A 17,756-nucleotide genomic window follows, 5' to 3' on the forward strand; every position below is an offset into this window, starting at 1 on the left:
AGTTCCCTGGCGGCTCAGCAGGTTAATGATCTGGTATTACCACTGCTGTGGCTCTGGTTACTGCTGTGGCAAGGGTTTGATCTCTGGCCTGGACAAAAAGAGAACCAAAAGGAAAGACAGCAGGCCAACTTCTGCTAACCTTCTTAGGTACAAACAGAACAAATCACAAATGGTATATTTAGTCTTTTTAAGGAACCAAGCAATATATGTAACTTGAAAGTATGTGTAAAAGTTACATTTTCACTAATATTTCCAAACTCATTCAACATTATAAAGAATGTTTTGTCAGCATGAGGGCAAGTATTTTACTAAATACATTTTGGGAATGGCTTCATTTTTAACTTCCTAAAAGACAGGTTCATAATGAATTTATTGATGTTTTGCTTTAGCTGGAGATTTGGTCTGCAGCAGGCAAAGGGAATAAATGAAAATGAACAATCCGAAACTTCCTTTATTTTGCTTACTTGAAAATAGCTCCAGGTTTATTTTTGGTACACTTAATTCATTCAAAGCAGGAACATTCCTAATGCCTAAATTATTTGAGTGTTGTATAATTATGTGGTATAAAATGCAGATACAAAGCAGGGTACAAAATGCACTTTTGAAAAATTATACTCATAAAAATACCGACGATCATACATACCGATGCTAGCCGTGTTTAAAAATAAACTCTTGTCAGTGCTGGCACCGACTTTCCATCCTCTCCCCTCGGCCCTCAATCCAGAGAAGGAGTGTGGTTTCCAGACACAACGTAATTGACGCTTTTCAATGAGATAAATGGAACATGTTTGGTGTTCGAATGTGTATTATAAAGAGGAAATTCTCATCGAGTATATTTTTGCAGCTTGGCTTAATGCCATCCAAGTCAGGAAACCATAAAGACTGGACAAAACAAGCATGGGTTCCCAGCGAGGTCTGCCCTTGCAGGTGAGAGTGAAAATCGAGTTGCAGCCTTCATGATTTTGGCTTTGCTAGGACTATGCCAGATTATTCCAGAATGGTAACGCAACCCTGGGTATCCATGAGTACACATGAAGAGAAATGGGAAGGGAGAGAGAGTGAATAAAGGCTTGGAAAGAAAAAAAAAAAATCAGAGGGTGATTCGGTAAGTGGGAGGAGAATTGAAAAATCACACCTTTCAGTCTCCGCATTTTTCCTTTTGTTCAGTATATAAGGAGAAACCATCCGGAAGGAAGAAAGATTATGACTATCTATAAACTAACTGTTTGACAGAGACAGAAATGCTGATAATGAGTGGGTTGTGTCTGTAGTACTTGGCTGTTCACATCAGCAACGGATGAAGGAAAACAGAAACTCTTGATATGTTTGTCTAAAGAGGTAGTGGTGTGACCATGGGCAGTGAGAGTTCAGCTGAAGTTCAGGGCAGATGTTGCCAGGAGTTTACGTGGCAGGAAAGTAAAATTGCTTCCGGATTCACCTTTTCCTCCCGGCTTCTCTTCCAGGATCATTGGGGTCAAGCTACGTTATGGCATAAGGTGACGATGTCGGTGGGAAAACAGGCTTGGAGCAAGATGCCTCTCTCCCGGTTACAGTCCAGCTCCTGGATAAATCCATACCAGTAGATGACTAAACCTGGCCCGAACCTGCAAAAACACGAGAAAATAACAGACATGGACAATATCAACACGGTTCCAGGGAAAAGTAATCTCTGAAGCATGGATGAGATGATTAAATGACTTCATAGGACAAAGTTTTTGTTTTGGTTGCCATGATTATGCCTGAAAGTAGCTGAACTTATACCAAAGAGCTTATTTAATAGCAAACTTTACCACCCTGGATGGATCTGTTACCTTTCTCTCAAGGAGCCTGAATTATTCTACCACCCTAGTTACCTCTCAGTCAGGTGTTATGACTACCCTTGAAGGATAAAACCAGAGTTGGAATAGTGTTGAGCTGGGAAGCACCTGGCTTGGGATTTTAGCCTCTGACATTTAGAGGTGCTCTTTTAAAAATAAAACTTACATATTTTCTTTTTTTTTGGTTTTTTGGCTATGCCTGCGGCAGGCTCAAGTCCCTGAGCCAGGCATCGAAAACATGCCTCAGCAGTGACCTAAGCTGCTGCAGGGACAACACCAGATTCTTAACCCACTGAGCCACAAGAGAACTCCCCAAACTTACCTATTTTCAACTAAGGAAAAAAATGTTTGAAAAACAATTTAAAAAATGGAACAGCTCAAGACCCTCCTGGCTATAATGCTTTATTCACGATAGAGCCAGAAGTTTCTTCTGTCATTCATACTTTCTAGTCTTAAAAAAAAGCCCAAAAAACCCATATGACAACTGAGATCCTACAAAAAAAGACCTTCTCTTGGACCCTTTATTCTCTTCGTTATAACATCCCTCGGTATGAACATGGCATGAAATTTGATTGTAGGTTCTTATGAAAATGAGGCATAATGCCCTGTTGAGCTGTGAAAAAGTATAGAGACAGGCTTGAAATCTCCATATTTTTGAATTGTGCCTCCAAATTATCTCCAGTTTGGGTCAGAGCAGACTTAGGAAGTAGCCCACAGACTGCTTCACGCAGCAGGAAGTTGAGACCTCGAGGTTGGGTTCATGACGATGTAATCACTATCAATCACTGTGTGCGCAGAGATGTTTTGCACATCAGTTTCACGTTTTTCCTACCGAGAGTACTTAATTAAAGGGCAGCTCTACTTTTGGTGTCGTGTTGCAGGAATTTTACAGTGAAATCATAAATTATGAATGTTGGGTTGGTAAAAGGATGTCTAAAAACAGAACTGCTTTCTGTATTCTGACATTACAGTGGGCTGAACCGTGCTAGGCCAAAAAGCCTTTTCCTTCCATGATTTATTATATGCTGAAGTGTACTTGCCAAAACTAACAGTACAGGATGGGCTGCAAGATACTGTATGCCCAGGAACAAGTTCAGTGGGATGTCATGGAATAGTTTATTCAGGGATTCCTATCAGAGCAGTAGTCAAGCTGTACCCGAGATCAATGAAAACTTTTGCATCCCCTCCATGGGGGAGACAGGATCCTAAGACGGTGACTTGTCAACTGAACTTCTTCTGGGGGACACAGGGACTGTATAGGATGAGGCGCCTTGGAGCACCGGGTCCTGTAACATTTACCCGAATTCAGGGCTGACTGCAGATGCTTCGGTTTCTCAGTATCTCTGAGAAGAGTTTCCTTTACAGTCAGAAGTCAGGCATCTGGGCATGGGGGTGTGCAGGACCCTGGTGCTTAAGTGCATACCAGGTGAACGTGGACCTGGACATGGCTTTGCTTCCATCTTAACTAAGGGTTTCTAAGCAACTTTTAACCAAACAATAGTCTGCAATGGATACCATTTGGTATCTTTATTTCACAAAGAGCTCTGCAACTAGTATCACATGACCTCAGGTTTGTCAAAACAGGTCTGGCCAGAGCAGGAAGACCAACGATTCTGAGGACCCCATCTGAGAAGCCTCAAACCTGTCAGGGAAGCAGCCCTGGGTTACAGCCTCCAGAGACTTAATGTCAAGCTCAACACATTTGTCCGTTTTATTACGTATGCAGCCATCCTGGAGGCCATGATGTTCTTTAAAAGTGCACTCATATTTTTACAAAGAGGAGAAAAAAAAAGGAAAGGTGATCTAACCAGTCATGGAAAAGAACAAAAGAATATATAGAGGTCATAAACAACGAGCCCAGTGTTTTAAAGATTTAATAAAACAAAAACACATATCACCAGCGCTGAGAAAGTAAGGGCAGCTTGCATTTTTCCTGAATCATAAGCCAAAGGACACAAAGCATGACAGCTCTTTATGGAAATGGAATTTTCTAGGCAGAAAAGCTGGGCTGGGGGACATCTCGATGACCAAGAATGGGGACTTATTGAACTTGTGAGGCAACAGATGAAATTGGCAACTGAAAAAGGTTTTGCAAGATTGTGAATCTGAATGTTTCCTGTGGTGGTATGCTCTGAGGACTCTCTGAAGGTAGCCTCACAGATCTACAAACTGTTCTTAGTATAAATGACAAATGACTCATCATAAGCTTCCACCATCTCCCCAAGTCTTTGTTCCCTAGATTTTTTGGTATTATGTTAACGTAGGTAATACTAGCTTTCTCATGTGGTTCATAAGCTCTGACCAACAATATATGCTTAATTAATTACAACTTCCCTTTGTGAAGGGAGACTGGTAGATGGATGCTTTCAAATTATGTAGTCCTTGAGAGTTCCCGTTATGGCTCAGGGTGAAGAACCCGACTGGTGTCCCTGAGGATGTGGGTTTGATCCCTGACCTTGCTCAGTGGGTCAGATCCTGCATTGCTGTGGTTGTGGCATAGGCCAGCAGCTGCAGCTCCGATTTTGACCCTGAGTCTCGGAACTTTCATATGCTGCAGGTGTAGCCCTAAAAAAAAAAGAAAGAAAGAAAGAAAGAAAGAAAAAGATTAGATTGGGGACTTTAGAGGGTGAGAAGTTTGGAGATTTAATGGAAGAACAAGCTCCGACCTTGTTCCCAATCCTCTGAGTGCACTTTCAAGCTTTCTCCAACAGCTCAGGATCCAGATGCTAGCAAGAAGACCTTTCAGCAACCTATCTGTGTATGAAGGGGTTGATCACACTACACAACTTTATATGATTGATTCCTTGGTTATGGGAACTAATAGGAGGGAACATCGTAGGCAACAGTCAGAAAAACCAAGCAATCCAAGAGTATGTCCTTCTGAAAAGGTATAAAACAGGGAAAAACAAGAGCTAGGAAATTTCGATGTAGGTCAAGTACATGCTAGTGGGCCTAGAGATGTCACCCTTGGATGCTTATTTCCATTTATTGTGGAACTACTGGACAAGAATGGGATCACTGGGAAGGCAAATATAACCTCTGTGACCAATAAAAATCAAAAGGACTATGAACAGAATTTAAAAGAGAAGAGAGTCCCTGGTTCGGAGCAAATGTGCAAAGCAGAGGGCTGGTCTGCTCCTGGGACTGTAGCCTTCCTTACCAGGCTGGAGACACTAGGTACTGGGATGGATATTTAAATTGGTTGTGTAAACACCTTTCAAGGTTGACTCTAATTTGAAAGTTACTATATCTATGGTCAAGTAATGAGAGCAATGACTCCAAATGGATTTAAAAAAACTCCTATGGGGCAGAGCTTGGAATGTGAATGACTCCTGAACAAGTAACTCGGCTTGCAAATAAAATACCACCAAATCAGCAAAAATAACAAATGCCTCTTAAAAAAAATGGGAGGTGAAAGTCAAGAGCCATGACAGACCTTGAGGGTATGAAAGATAAAAGCTCCTCACTTTATAAATGTGTTTCTCTGGTTTCTTTCCATTTTAGAGTAGAGAAATTAAGTAGGAGATTGCAGAATAAAAGCTGGGTACCTTCTTGTGGGTTTTGTGCATAGCTGTCTCCCAGGGATTATGTGTTTCACCATTTGTCTCTCTGCTCTACTGTGATTTTTTTGAAGACAAAGACGGTGTTTTATTTATATTTGTGTCTCTAGGCCTAGCACAGTACCTAGTATGTGACAGATGCCTCCAGGACAAGATGGAGAACATGGAGTTAGTAATAATAGGATCAGACAGCTTTGTACTGGTTACTGAATCAGTGATAGTCTAGAGATAGGCATGCTGGAAGGACTCAGCTGTTCTCATGGCTTGGCATTTCTACCAGTGACCAGGATGAGCATACTCACGGCACGCTTACAGATCACAGCGGTAGTAATCCTAACAGTTAAAACGATGTTAATTATCAATAATTTCATAGCACTTACTATGCGCCAGGCACTATTCTAGGCACTTTACACATATCGATCCATTTAATTCTCAAGTCAACTCCATGAGGGAGGGAGATACAATCCTTGTCCCCATTCTACAAACAAAGAAACTGAGGCCCAGAGCAATAAGTATCTTGCAAAGGTCTTGTAGCTAAAAAGTGGAGGAACCTGTTTTGGAACCCAGGACCAGATGGAGGGTCTGTGACTGTCTTGCTATGATGCAGTGGATGCAGTGGTCAGTCTACTCAATAGGGTAACACGAAACTAGACTTCAGCCAGAAAAAGAGAGGAGATGCTCTCCCTCCCAGACTGTTGTGGAGGGTTCTCATGTCACCTTTTAAGGAGACTTATCTGTAGTCTGGACCTGACTCAGAGGAAAACTCTAAGATGTTTGAGGAAGCATGAGAATGACAAAGTGTGCGTGACCCAGGAATGAGCACGTAGGGCTGCAGCACACTCATTCACCCATTTTTATGGTGCTCTTGGGATAACAGATTAGAGTTCTGCTGTAGCTCTTGAGCGCAGACTTTGGGCAATGTTTGACAGTAACCAAGGATTTGATTTTGATTCAACGTGAGTAATGACTACTGAGTGAGTCTGGAGGTGCATCTTTCCTCAGTCAAACCTTTAGATGAGACCACAGACCCTGGGCCAATACCTTGAATGCAGCCTGGAAGAGATGGTGAAGGAGTGGACTCAGCAAAGTGACACTCAGATTCCCGATCCGCAGAAAAAGGGACATAACAGATGTGTGTTAAGTCACTTAGTTTTGGGGCAATTTGTTATACAGCAATAGATAACTAAGATATATACCTGCACTACAGACTTGAGTAATCAAATGCCATTCTTCACATATGCAGGACGGAGAAGTCCTGTTGGCTATAGACTGGCTTCTGTCAGTGCACCCAGGCTTTATAGCAGGAGGGGTTACTGAATGAGATTATCAGTAAGCAGCAACTCTTCCTCAAGGCAAAGCTCAGATATGAAGCAACTCTGTGCTTTTATACTAACAGAGCTTCTTGGCTTCTAACTTATACTAGATACCAACATCCCTCCCTGTTGCACATTTAGGATGCTGGGGTGACCCAAAGAAATATAGCAATCATATATAAAAATGAAGAAGAATTCTGCACATTTTCTCCATTCTAGTGGTTTTGGTGTTAAAAACTTGGTTATTGGGCTTCTGAAGGTGCAAAGAGAGGGTGGAAATTGGGTGGCTGGTTACAGGCAGAACACTGCCAGTTGAGGTGACTGCTGACAACTAAGGAAGAAGCATTAAAAAAAAAAACAAACCCCAAAACCCACTGCAATTGTGGGGACCCAAGGTTGTTTGGTGTTGGGGCAAATAGACTTTGTCAATCTCAACAGGTGCTGAGGATAGTCCAGGAAAAACAGATGCCGGTTACATTTTGTTCAGTTAAAAAAGGCAGTACAATCTGTAAGATATTTAAAAAAAAAATTTTCACCAAGAATATTTTAAAAATCGTACTTCACTGAGTAAATTCTCAGTTTTCCAGAAAAATTTAGTTATCCTCAGATAGTCTCTGAGGGTGTTAGATTATGGATGTTGGACAGAATATGGTAGAAATTATAAATCAAGTCTTTCTACAACTCTCTAAGAAACACAGAGGCACAGAAAGGATATTTGGGCCCCCCAATTCAGGAAGGACTTGCTTATACTTTCTAAACTATTTCAAAAATGCCCCCCTCCCCCACACCCTCCTATAACACAGGAACTACTTGGATGGTGGTTTAATTTATGGAGAAAAGAGAAGACTATGAACTTCCTATTGCTAGACTTTTCCACGAGGCACCTTTTTCAGAGAGTGCTGAAATGAAAGGTAAATGCAGGAATTTAGGGGCATTCCCATTACGGAGCAGCAGAAACAAATTGGACTAGGAACCATGAGGATGCGGGTTTGATCCCTGGCCTCGCTCAGTGAGTTAAGGATCCGGCCTTGCTGTGAGCTGTGGTGTAGGTTGCAGACATGGCTCAGATTCAGCGTTGCTGTGGCTCTGGTGAGGGCTGGTGGCTACAGCTTCGATTGGACTCCTGGCCTGTGAACCTCCATATGCTGTGGGTGTGGCCCTAAAAGGACAAAAGACAAAAGACAAAAAAAAAAAAGGCAGGAATTGAGAGATTCCCAATAACACATTAGAAATCATTCGGCTAAATTAGCCCCAATAACCAACTCCCTGGTTGGGTTCCTGAAGCCTGTTCAGCTTCTGTATCTCCAGAGATTTCAGAAGGCCCTTGACCAGACATTATGTATATGTACTTATGACTGGGTCACTATGCTATACAGCAGAAATTGACACAACTAAACCAACTATATTCTAATTAAAAAACAAAAGATGCTGTCTAGAGAAAAATGATTCCAGTACCCAACTACAAAGAGGCAACTAACTGCACATTCGTGTGGCAGGCAGTGTTTCAAATACTTTTATACATACGGACTAATTTGATATGCACAGGAGCCCTATGTGGAGGGCAGTGTGATTATCTCCACTTCACAGATGAGAAAATGAGGTGCAAAAATGGCCAGGCTTTGAACCCAAGCAGTCTGGCTCTATGGCTTGTGTTTGTAACCACTATATTATATTGTCTCTCACTATGCCTCATATTTACATAGCAATTTATAACAGTCATTCACCTTGGAAAAATGTTGACAACACCTGGAAAAGAGAGACCTCTCTCAAGGGCTTGGAAGGCAGGTGACTCATCTACAGCTCAGGGTATAAGTTGGGATTCACCTGTCCTGTGGGGATAATTATTTAAGTATGAAGTCAAAGGTCTGACACTAAGAAGTCTATCTAGCTACTCTTCGGTTCAAGTGCCCCCACGTTTAGGAAGCATACAAGAAAGCAAGGCAGAAGGCAGGTAAAAGCAATTACTCTGATTACATTTGAGCAGGCACATCTGAAGCACTTGGCAACTAGGTGGAAGCAAGCTGGAGAGTGAGAATCACAGAGTCACCATATAAAATTCAGAGAGGAGAAAGGGCTCTCTCTGTGAGGGGATCCAGAAGTTATGAGGCAGGATCTAAACATGAGGAAATCCAGAACACGGCCACAGCCTGTTGGTATAAATGGAAATAAGCAGCTGGAATCGGTTATGAGGAAAACTGAGGGAGGCAAGGGGTCTGAGTGTGTCAAGTGGAGATTGGCTTTCCCAGAAAAGAAGGTTCAGACTCGCTAGGCAGGACTGAAACAATGAACTCTGAAGGCCTGTTTCTGCTCCCTAAATACCTCTAGATAAAGATATATCTTATGTTCCTGGGATTAACTTGGTTTATCAATGTTTTCAGCTCCAGGAGAAAATAACTACATGTCTTTAAAAAGTCAATACACTTTTACATCTCCTTTGATAATATACAGGTGAAGGGTGGTGGGATTCACATCCTGTTATACAACCGGCCTCTCTATACAGAGTAAGAGAAAACTTAAAGAGACTGATCACACACTTCCCAGCAAGCTGCATTCCTGCAACTGCATAGAAAAGGGTTCTAATGCACCAGGGTTCTTCAATATAAATCTGGATCAAGTTACTAAGATGATTTTCAGCTGAAGGATGGCAAGGGGCTATGGAATGATTTGATGGTTTTAGTCAAGTTTTTTGTTCATGAGGGTCTGCATCAAACAATAAAAACAAAACCTAGTTGTACTGTTTCAAATTTTTGTTTCCCCAACTCAAATCTTCTTTTTCAACTCATAAGCAAGTAGAAAATTCTCCAAAAGAGGGATAGCAGAGGATCCCCCATTTTTTTTTTCCTTCCTCATTGTGAGTTGCTGTGTGGGGTCCGAGATATCTTTTGAGGATGTGTACAGACATGTGGCTGTTGGAAGTCAATTGTTTCGCCATCAAAAAGACTTGCATGTGGTTTTCATGAAGGGTGCATTCTTACACACACAGTTCAGGACGAAGGAGAAATACAAAACATCTTGTAATTGTTTTAAAATAAACTCTTACACTGTTTATTTAGTTTTAATCTGCGTGTTGTAGATTGGTTGTGCACTTGTTAATCACTGTTGTATGTTTCTCCAGACAGAGTTGTAAATAACTTTTCAGTCCCAGTGAAATATGCTTGCACATGTTTATATGCAAAGTATGGGTGTATTTATGCCTGTGTATAAATATGTGTACAATAATAATAGATTAGTGATCATGTAATACAGCATCATAAGGTTCTGGCACTATGGTCAATTTCAAATACAATGCAAATATTCTGTTTTGGTAATATCTAGAGATGAAATAAGAATATAAATTGATTGTCATTTGCTTTTTTTGGTTGGCAGCTCTGTGTCCGCAAACTGAAATAACTAAAGTAAGAGAATCCTTGCTAAGAAATTCTCACTCAATTCATGGATCTTGGTTATTAAAACTGTAACTCTCTGTATTACATCAACTCAGTCTGTAACTTTGAAAATAAAAAAAGAAAAATTTATTAGAAATACTGATTAACTTTAAGCCTTTATGCCACATAGAAAACAAACAGAAAATGCATTATTTTGAAGAAAATCTAAAATGTATATAAATACACAACCACCTGAAATTCTCCACGGTGTTTACATAACTCAGCATTTTCATGTCTACACTATATTGCCTGGAAAAGTGCTTAATTTCCACTTCACTTTGTCCTGTGCTAGATATTTTTAGATGCTATACTAACAGTCTTTCTAGCCTATTGTAAATCCCTTCCCCAAAGAGAAAAACTGAGGTGGGTGGGATTGAAAAACAAAGCAGAAGCTTTTTTTCTTTGTTGTTGTTGTTGTTGTTGTTGCTATTTCTTGGGCCGCTCCCGCGGCATATGGAGGTTCCCAGGCTAGGGGTTGAATTGGAGCTGCAGCCACCGGCCTACGCCAGAGCTACAGCAACGTGGGATCCGAGCCTCGTCTGCAACCTACACCACAGCTCACAGCAACGCCGGATCGTTAACCCACTGAGCAAGGGCAGGGACCGAACCCGCAACCTCATGGTTCCTAGTCGGATTCGTTAACCACTGCGCCACGACGGGAACTCCCGCTTTTTTTCTTTTTAATTTTTTTTTTAGGGCTGCACCCATGGCATATGGAGGTTCCCAGGCTAGGGGTCCAATCGGAGCTGTAGCTGCTGGCCCACTCCACAGCCACAGCAACAGGGATCCAAGCCACATCTGCAACCTACACCACAGCTCATGGCAGAAGCTTTTTAATATTTAATCTGTTGTCTTTGATATCTGTTTTCTTGGAGAAATACTAACTCCTGGGCGCCTACCTCATTTAAGCCCTCATATTCACCCTACATAAAGCACAAGCCACAAAAGGATCTTCCTCTCAAGTTACTACAACTCAAACTTCAGTAATGTGGAACTCTTCATATTTAAGTGTAAAATATAAGTTATTAATTGAATAATAATAGTAACTGAATAAACAAAATGCCAAAGGTTCCGAGCAAAAGAATAATTAGAGCAATGGCATGGTGTTCTAGAAGTCTTCTCAGACAAGGTGAGTTCTTAGCTCTGCTGCATTGATTCCTGTAATGGCCCTTTTCATTTTCTCCATTATACACACATTTTCTGAGGGAAGAATGAAGACTGGGGTGAGGGGTCATCCCAGAGAGGGATGATGGGATCAGAAGCACGTTGAGATTATTTCATTGTGAAACTGGAGAGTGCGTTTTAAGTATAGTTTTAAAAAAAATTTTTAGTTTTTTCTTTTTTGGCTGTGCCCATGCCATATGGAAGTTCCTGGGCCAGGGGTTGAATCTGAGGCACAGCTGTGCCAGGCTGGGGTGGCAGTGGGTGGTGGTGGTAGTGGTGTTGAACCAGTGCCTCTACAGAGACAAGGTAGATCACTAACCCTCTGCGCCACAGCGGAAACTCCAGGATGAGCTTAAGTATAACGGACCTGCTTTTCTGTTTCAAATGAGGATGTATGAACAGGACAGTACACATCCCCAAAAGGGAGGAAGAGAGAAATGCCCAATGCAGTAAAAGAAACTGAAACCATGAAAATCACAAAGTACCCAAGGTCGTATCTACTTTGAAAACATGTAAGTACTAAATGTTAACATTTCAGGCAGACCTTGGGTACAAATCACATCTATCTACCTAGAGTTTATATTCCAGGCTTCTTCCAAATGTTGGGGTAGTTTACTAAATGGGTTGTGTGAATTATTACATGTTTTCTCAGTTATTTCCCCAGGGAAACCTGCCAGAGGTAAACCCATCATTTTAGCTGATTTAGGGTTTGATGCCAGAGAATTTATAATTGATACGACAACCATAATGGAGAGTGATCATCATGCTGGCAAAGCCTGGGCTGACAGCACGACAGTCCATTTTGGTCTTTGCCAGTCAACCACAGACTCGCTCTGATACATTTTGAGGTTACTTCTGAACTTTTTATTACCAACTTTCTGGATACGCGAGATTAGAAATCCATTATAAAGTAGAAAGATTTTATGTAAATATTGCCAATTTTTTCTTTTACAGAGACTTTTAATTATTAGGTAGAAGAGGAACGGGGTCTCTTTTTCTTCAGCTCAGTTCACAAAAGATCACAGGGGTAACCCAGAGTTCAGTCAGACATTTATCTCAAGACACAAAGAGATTTATGGGTTCTGGATATATAAAAGTCTGCTTGAAATAAAAAATTATAGGAATTTTCATCCTTGGCAAAGTCAAATAACTAAAGGATTAAGGCTGATACATGTTTGCCCTATAAATCTATCATTATCCAAATGTGACACAATGCTTCAGGTATGTTCAGATCCCAACTTGCTCTAAATGTGTAGTTAAAATTTTCTCTCACTTCACAATAAATAGTTCATGATAAGGAAAATCTCTCTGGATAATTGTCACAGTCCACAAAAGCAAGCCTCCCAATTTTGCAGATTCATAAAGGCAAATGCTGTAAAGAGGAGAAAAAAAAAAGTTAGAACCATCTAGGTCATTAGGAAAAATGATCAGGTAAGGAAAAACAATTTAAAAATACAGTTCTTGGAAAAAAGGAAAATACTTTTAATCCGACCATGCAGTTACCAAAGAAATACTTCTAGAATGCAAGCTCCATGAAGACAGCTTGTATTTCAGTGGCACACAGGAGTTATTCACTAAGCACTGGTTGTGCAGAGGTATGAACACATAAATGAAAATCATTACAGAGCCCCTGCCTCAGGAGAAGCTGTGAGCGCCAGCATGCACCTGGGGAAAAAAAAAATCTTCTGCTGGTAACTTTCCACCATGTAGAGAAGAAAAGTCAGTTTCAAAGGTGAGAAAAATAAGCCTTAAAAATATGCCCAACTTGCACACTCTAAAAGAGTTAGCTCCCAGAGGGGCTATTAGGAATCTATGCTTTCCAGGCTGTTCTTGTGGAGATGATGCAGTGGTTTAAAACCTGGTAGGAGTGCCTCACACCTGCAGCTCAGATTTGATCCCTGGCCCAGGAACTTCCACATGCAGGCGTGCGCAGCCAAAAACAAACAAACGTAAAACAACAACAACAACAAAAAACCCTGTGACTGTGAGGTGGGTAGAAACTGACTGCTAAAAAGAAAAACTAAGCACTTGGGAACCAATCCCTGCACACAGGTGGCTCTCTCTTCCTTGAAACACAATCAATTCAGGTAGGCTTTTGTTTACAGTAGCTTTTATCTAGGAGATAAGGTTGTAAAAGCATCAATCAAAATGAAGTACTACTGTTCCTGGCCGTATCTCAGCAGGTTCATCTGTTTTATTTCTTCCTCCCTTTCCAAATACCTTAAGGTGTTTAAGATGAGTGAAGAGATAGCAAACCATTAAAGTGAACTGTATTTGTGTATGACACATGGATTTGCTCGAAACCAAACCACAAATACCATCCCTGTGGTGCCTCTGTCATTCCCAGGTTCAGGAGGAGCCTGTGTTCCTGTCGCTTTACTTTTCAATAACATATAAACTTTACAAAGTGATCTTTATGCCATTTTCAATAGTGCTCCTTTAAGACTGAGAATCTGATGGCTTCTACACGATGGGGTAAGGCTTTTAATTTCTATATACCCTACTTGCCCACCACCCCCTCCAAAAGCATTCATAATAAAATAGGAAAATAGAAATAGAAAATTGAGCTCAGGAAAAGAAGAATGCATGGTATTGTTAAGCTGAACTTGGAAGGTGAACTGTATAGTCACAAAACTTTAAATTTAAGCCCGTAAAGATCCTCCTAATTTTATTTTTAACTTCATTACTTATTTAATGGCAGATCCACACAAGGAGCTCTGGGACATTTCCAAGTGATGAGGAGAACTCTCTTGAGGGGGTAAAAAGGCACACTGACCCTACTCCAGAGAATGGTTACCAACAGGGCAGTGCGATGGGCAGGGAGGCCTGATCACCATGAGCAGACAGATGCATGGGAGGGGAGTTCAGCTGGTGGTCACTCAGAAGCAGACCTTAAAGCCAGACACGGCCAGCAGGCCCTCCTGGGCTGGATGCAGGTTGTGCTGAAGGTCTGTGTGGTAGAAAATATCTTATCTATCCTTTGGATTTTGAGTCATTCTTCAAGTTCTGGGCTTTGTCAGTAATTCTTCTGTTTGAGCCCTTTCTAAATATAACTAGAGTAAGGCTGTCTAGTAAATGCAAGGCTCAGTGGTTAACTCACTTCAGACTCAAGTCATCACCCAGATTCAAAGAATACTTGACTGACTTTGCCCCAGATTTATCTTCCTGGCTTAGTCTCAATCTTTGGAGCTGGTAGAAGATACAAACTATTTGATTCTTATTTCTCTTTTTTTGGCTGTGCCCATGGTATGCAGAAGTTACTGGGCCAGGGATTGAACCTACACCACAACAGCGACCTGAGCTGCTGCAGTAACAAAGCTGGATCCTGAACCTGATGTGCCACAAGTGAACTCCTTGATTCTTATTTCTTTGAGGAAAATAATACTGAGGATAATCATAATAATAGCTGTAACCATAACTGTAATAGCAGCTTGTACTGGAGTTCCTGTCGTGGCACAGCAGAAACGAATCTAACTAGGAACCATGAGGTTGTGGGTTTGATCCCTGGCCTTGCTCAGTGGGTTGAGGATCCGGCATTGCCGTGAGCTGTGGTGTAGGTTGCAGACGTGGCTCGGATCCCACGTTGCTGTGGCTCTGGTGTAGGCTGGCGGCTACAGCTCTGATTAGACCCCTTAGCCTGGGAATCTCCACATGCCTTGGGAGTGGCCATAGAAAAGGCAAAAAGACAAAAAAAAAAAAAAAGAGCAGCTTGTACTTATTGGACAAATACGATGTGCCAGCTGCTCCCCTAAGCTGTGTCTATGCATTAACACTTAAAATGAAAGCCCTGGAGTTTCCACTGTGGCTCCGTGGTAACAAACCTGACTGGTATCCATGAGGACTTGGGTTCAATTCTTGGCCCCACTCAGTGGGTTAAGGATCCAGCACTGCCAACAAGCTATGGCGTAGATTGCAGAGGTGGCTCGGATCCCACGTTGCTGTGGTTGTGGTATAGGCCATCAGCTACAGCTCTAATTGGATCCCTAGCCTGGGAACTTTCATCTGCCTGGCGTGCAGTCCTATTAAAAAAAAAAAAAGAAGCCCTACGAGTAGCTAATACTACTTGAGAAAACTGTTACAAAAATGTGCTAAACCTATCAATGAAGACAATGAAGAGAATTAACATTTGTGTGCTTACCGTGTGCCCACCACCGTGCTAACCACTTCATGTACATTTTTTTCATTTAATACACACGCCATGGACCCACTAGGTAGGACATTTCACTAGTGCCATTTTACACTTTCTATGTCTTAGTTCTCTATTGGTAAAGCAGGTACAGTAGACTTCTATCCTGCAATTCAAGGTGGATTTGAGAATAAGTTTCATAGAACTTTGTATATATTCATTGTTGCCGCATTACAAAAATTTTGCCAGGCAGTGGAATGTAATAAAGGAACCTCTCTGCTCTTGTTCCCCCGTCTCCAACCCATGGATAGCTGGAACTATGTCCAGAGGACTGGAAACAAACCCATTAGGAGAAAGAGAACTGGGTCCAATACTAGTCCAGGCAGTGTTGGGAAGTACTTCACCCAGACTCACCCAGGGAGAAAACTGAGGAGTAGGAAGTGTGACTAAAGCAGAGTCACACATCTAAATTTATAGCTAGACTAGATGCTTCTTTGAGCCAGAAAGCAGAAAAGGTCATGTCACACAGCCATTCCTGCTATTATCAGCTTCATGGGACCGGGAGAAACTCTACTTCAAAGGAGACTTGACAAAAAACGCTGATGATGACAGGGATTTAAATTTTATTTAAATATAGGTTCCTGTTCTTAATGACATGACTCCACTGTGCCTGTTCCTGCACACTGGCCCCAGGTCACCTGCTAAGAAGGGCTACACACAAAAATCTCAGGGCAGTGCCTTGAGATTTCCTTTTGCCACCCTAAATACATTTCTTGTTAGACCAAGGGCATTGTGAAAAGTCTCGCCAAGCTTAATAGTTCATCTTTGTAATAAATGGTTTCGGTATTTTTAAAAAGAGATAACATAAAAGAAATAACTTTGAACATTTTAAACTAATATTTAAAGACTCTGGAGACATGATAAAGGAAATTTCTGACTTAGGAAACAAACGAAGGTTGGTATTTGAGACTGTCCTGACAAAAAGAACATAAACTTTTTGGACACTGAGGCTGATGTTTGAGGCAGAGAGGGATTTTAGGAAGCTCAGTGGCTGGCACCAATTTCTAAAGGTGGCCACACCCTTTGTTTTCTTATAGTTAATGAAGCTACTTTATCAGATAATTGCAGGAAAATAAATGACAGATTTTTTTTTTTTTTTTTGGCTGCACCCAAGGCATATGGAAGTTCCTGGGCCAGGGATCGAATCCAAGCCACAGCTGCAACCTACACCACAGCTGCAGCAACTCTGGATCCTTAACCTACTGCACCGGGGATTGAACCTGTGCTGCCACAGATACAATGCTGGATCCTTAACCCATTAAGACACAGCAGGAACTCCAGGACAGAATTTTAAGTAACAGGTAAAGGGTCACATGTGAGTTGGAAAACTGCAGGGTTGGACTCAAAGGAGAGGACACACTTTAGTGAATTCCAGTTCTATTCTTCAGCAAAACATGTCTTAAAATACTTTCTTAAAAGTTCTTAAAATATTTTTGCAAATTATACAGTAATGTCAGACTCTCAAAAAATGATTTAGGGAGTTCCCGTTGTGGTGCAGTGGAAATGAATCCGACTAGGAACCATGTGGTTGTATGTCTGATCCCTGGCTTCACTCAGTGGGTTAAGGGTCTGGCGTTGCTGTGAGCTGTGGTGTAGGTCGCAGATGCGGCTCAGATCCCTAGTTGCTGTGGCTGTGGTGTAGGCTGGCAGCTACATCTCTGATTAGACCCCTAGCCGAGGAACCTCCATAAGCTGTGGGTATGGCCCTAAAAAAACAAAAAGAAAAAACAAACAAAAAAAAGATTTAGGAGTTCCCTGGTAGCTCAGTGGGATCTGGAGTTGTCAATGAAGTGGCTCAGGTCAATGTTTGTGGCATGGGTTTGAATTTTACATGCCACAGGCAGGGCCAAACAGGAAAACAAACACTTTATTTTGACATGACAAATAAGGAAACTGAGGTTCCCAGAAGTCAAATGACTAGTTTAAGATCACCTAGGAAAAACAGTGCCTGCAGGAACCCAGTTCTACCTCCTCTCTATGCTGTGCTGTTGTGTGTTGGCAAAACTACCTCCCGTTTTCTGGCTGCAGGACAGAGAGATGGTACTCCCTGCTTTTCTGAAATGGATGCCACGTTCCAGGGATGCAAAGATAAGACACAGTCCTTGTCTTCCGGGGGATCTCAGGAGTAAGGGGGACAAGTCCATTAAAAGGCAGTGTATGGAGGAGACAAATGTAAGAGAACTGTGCAGAAGGTCCTGTGGTGGCCCAAAGAAGCTCAGGGATGGCTCTGAGCAGAGGTGAGGTGAGCTTTGGAGGGCGTCTTGAAGTCAGGTTTGCTCACTGGTAAAAGA

General features: G+C 41.7%; 1 protein-coding gene across 5 annotated transcripts in view; it reads right to left on the bottom strand.

The window, feature by feature from the left end:
- Positions 1-219: 219 nt before the first annotated feature.
- CDIN1 (CDAN1 interacting nuclease 1) overlaps positions 220-17,756 on the bottom strand; it is a 230,677-nt gene continuing 213,140 nt past the window's right edge. For 3 of the 5 annotated variants that reach the window (XM_047766773.1, XM_047766778.1, XM_047766777.1), the window contains one exon: positions 220-1,604. In XM_047766773.1, the coding sequence (XP_047622729.1) occupies positions 1,475-1,604 (130 nt within the window). In that variant the 3' untranslated portion in view covers positions 220-1,474. Of the gene's footprint in view, positions 1,605-11,977; positions 12,652-17,756 lie in introns of those variants that run through there. The other 2 variants (XM_047766776.1, XM_047766774.1) reach the window with 2 other exon arrangements.

The sequence above is a fragment of the Phacochoerus africanus genome, chromosome 2 (assembly GCF_016906955.1).
Source record: "Phacochoerus africanus isolate WHEZ1 chromosome 2, ROS_Pafr_v1, whole genome shotgun sequence".
Classification (NCBI taxonomy): domain Eukaryota; kingdom Metazoa; phylum Chordata; class Mammalia; order Artiodactyla; family Suidae; genus Phacochoerus; species Phacochoerus africanus.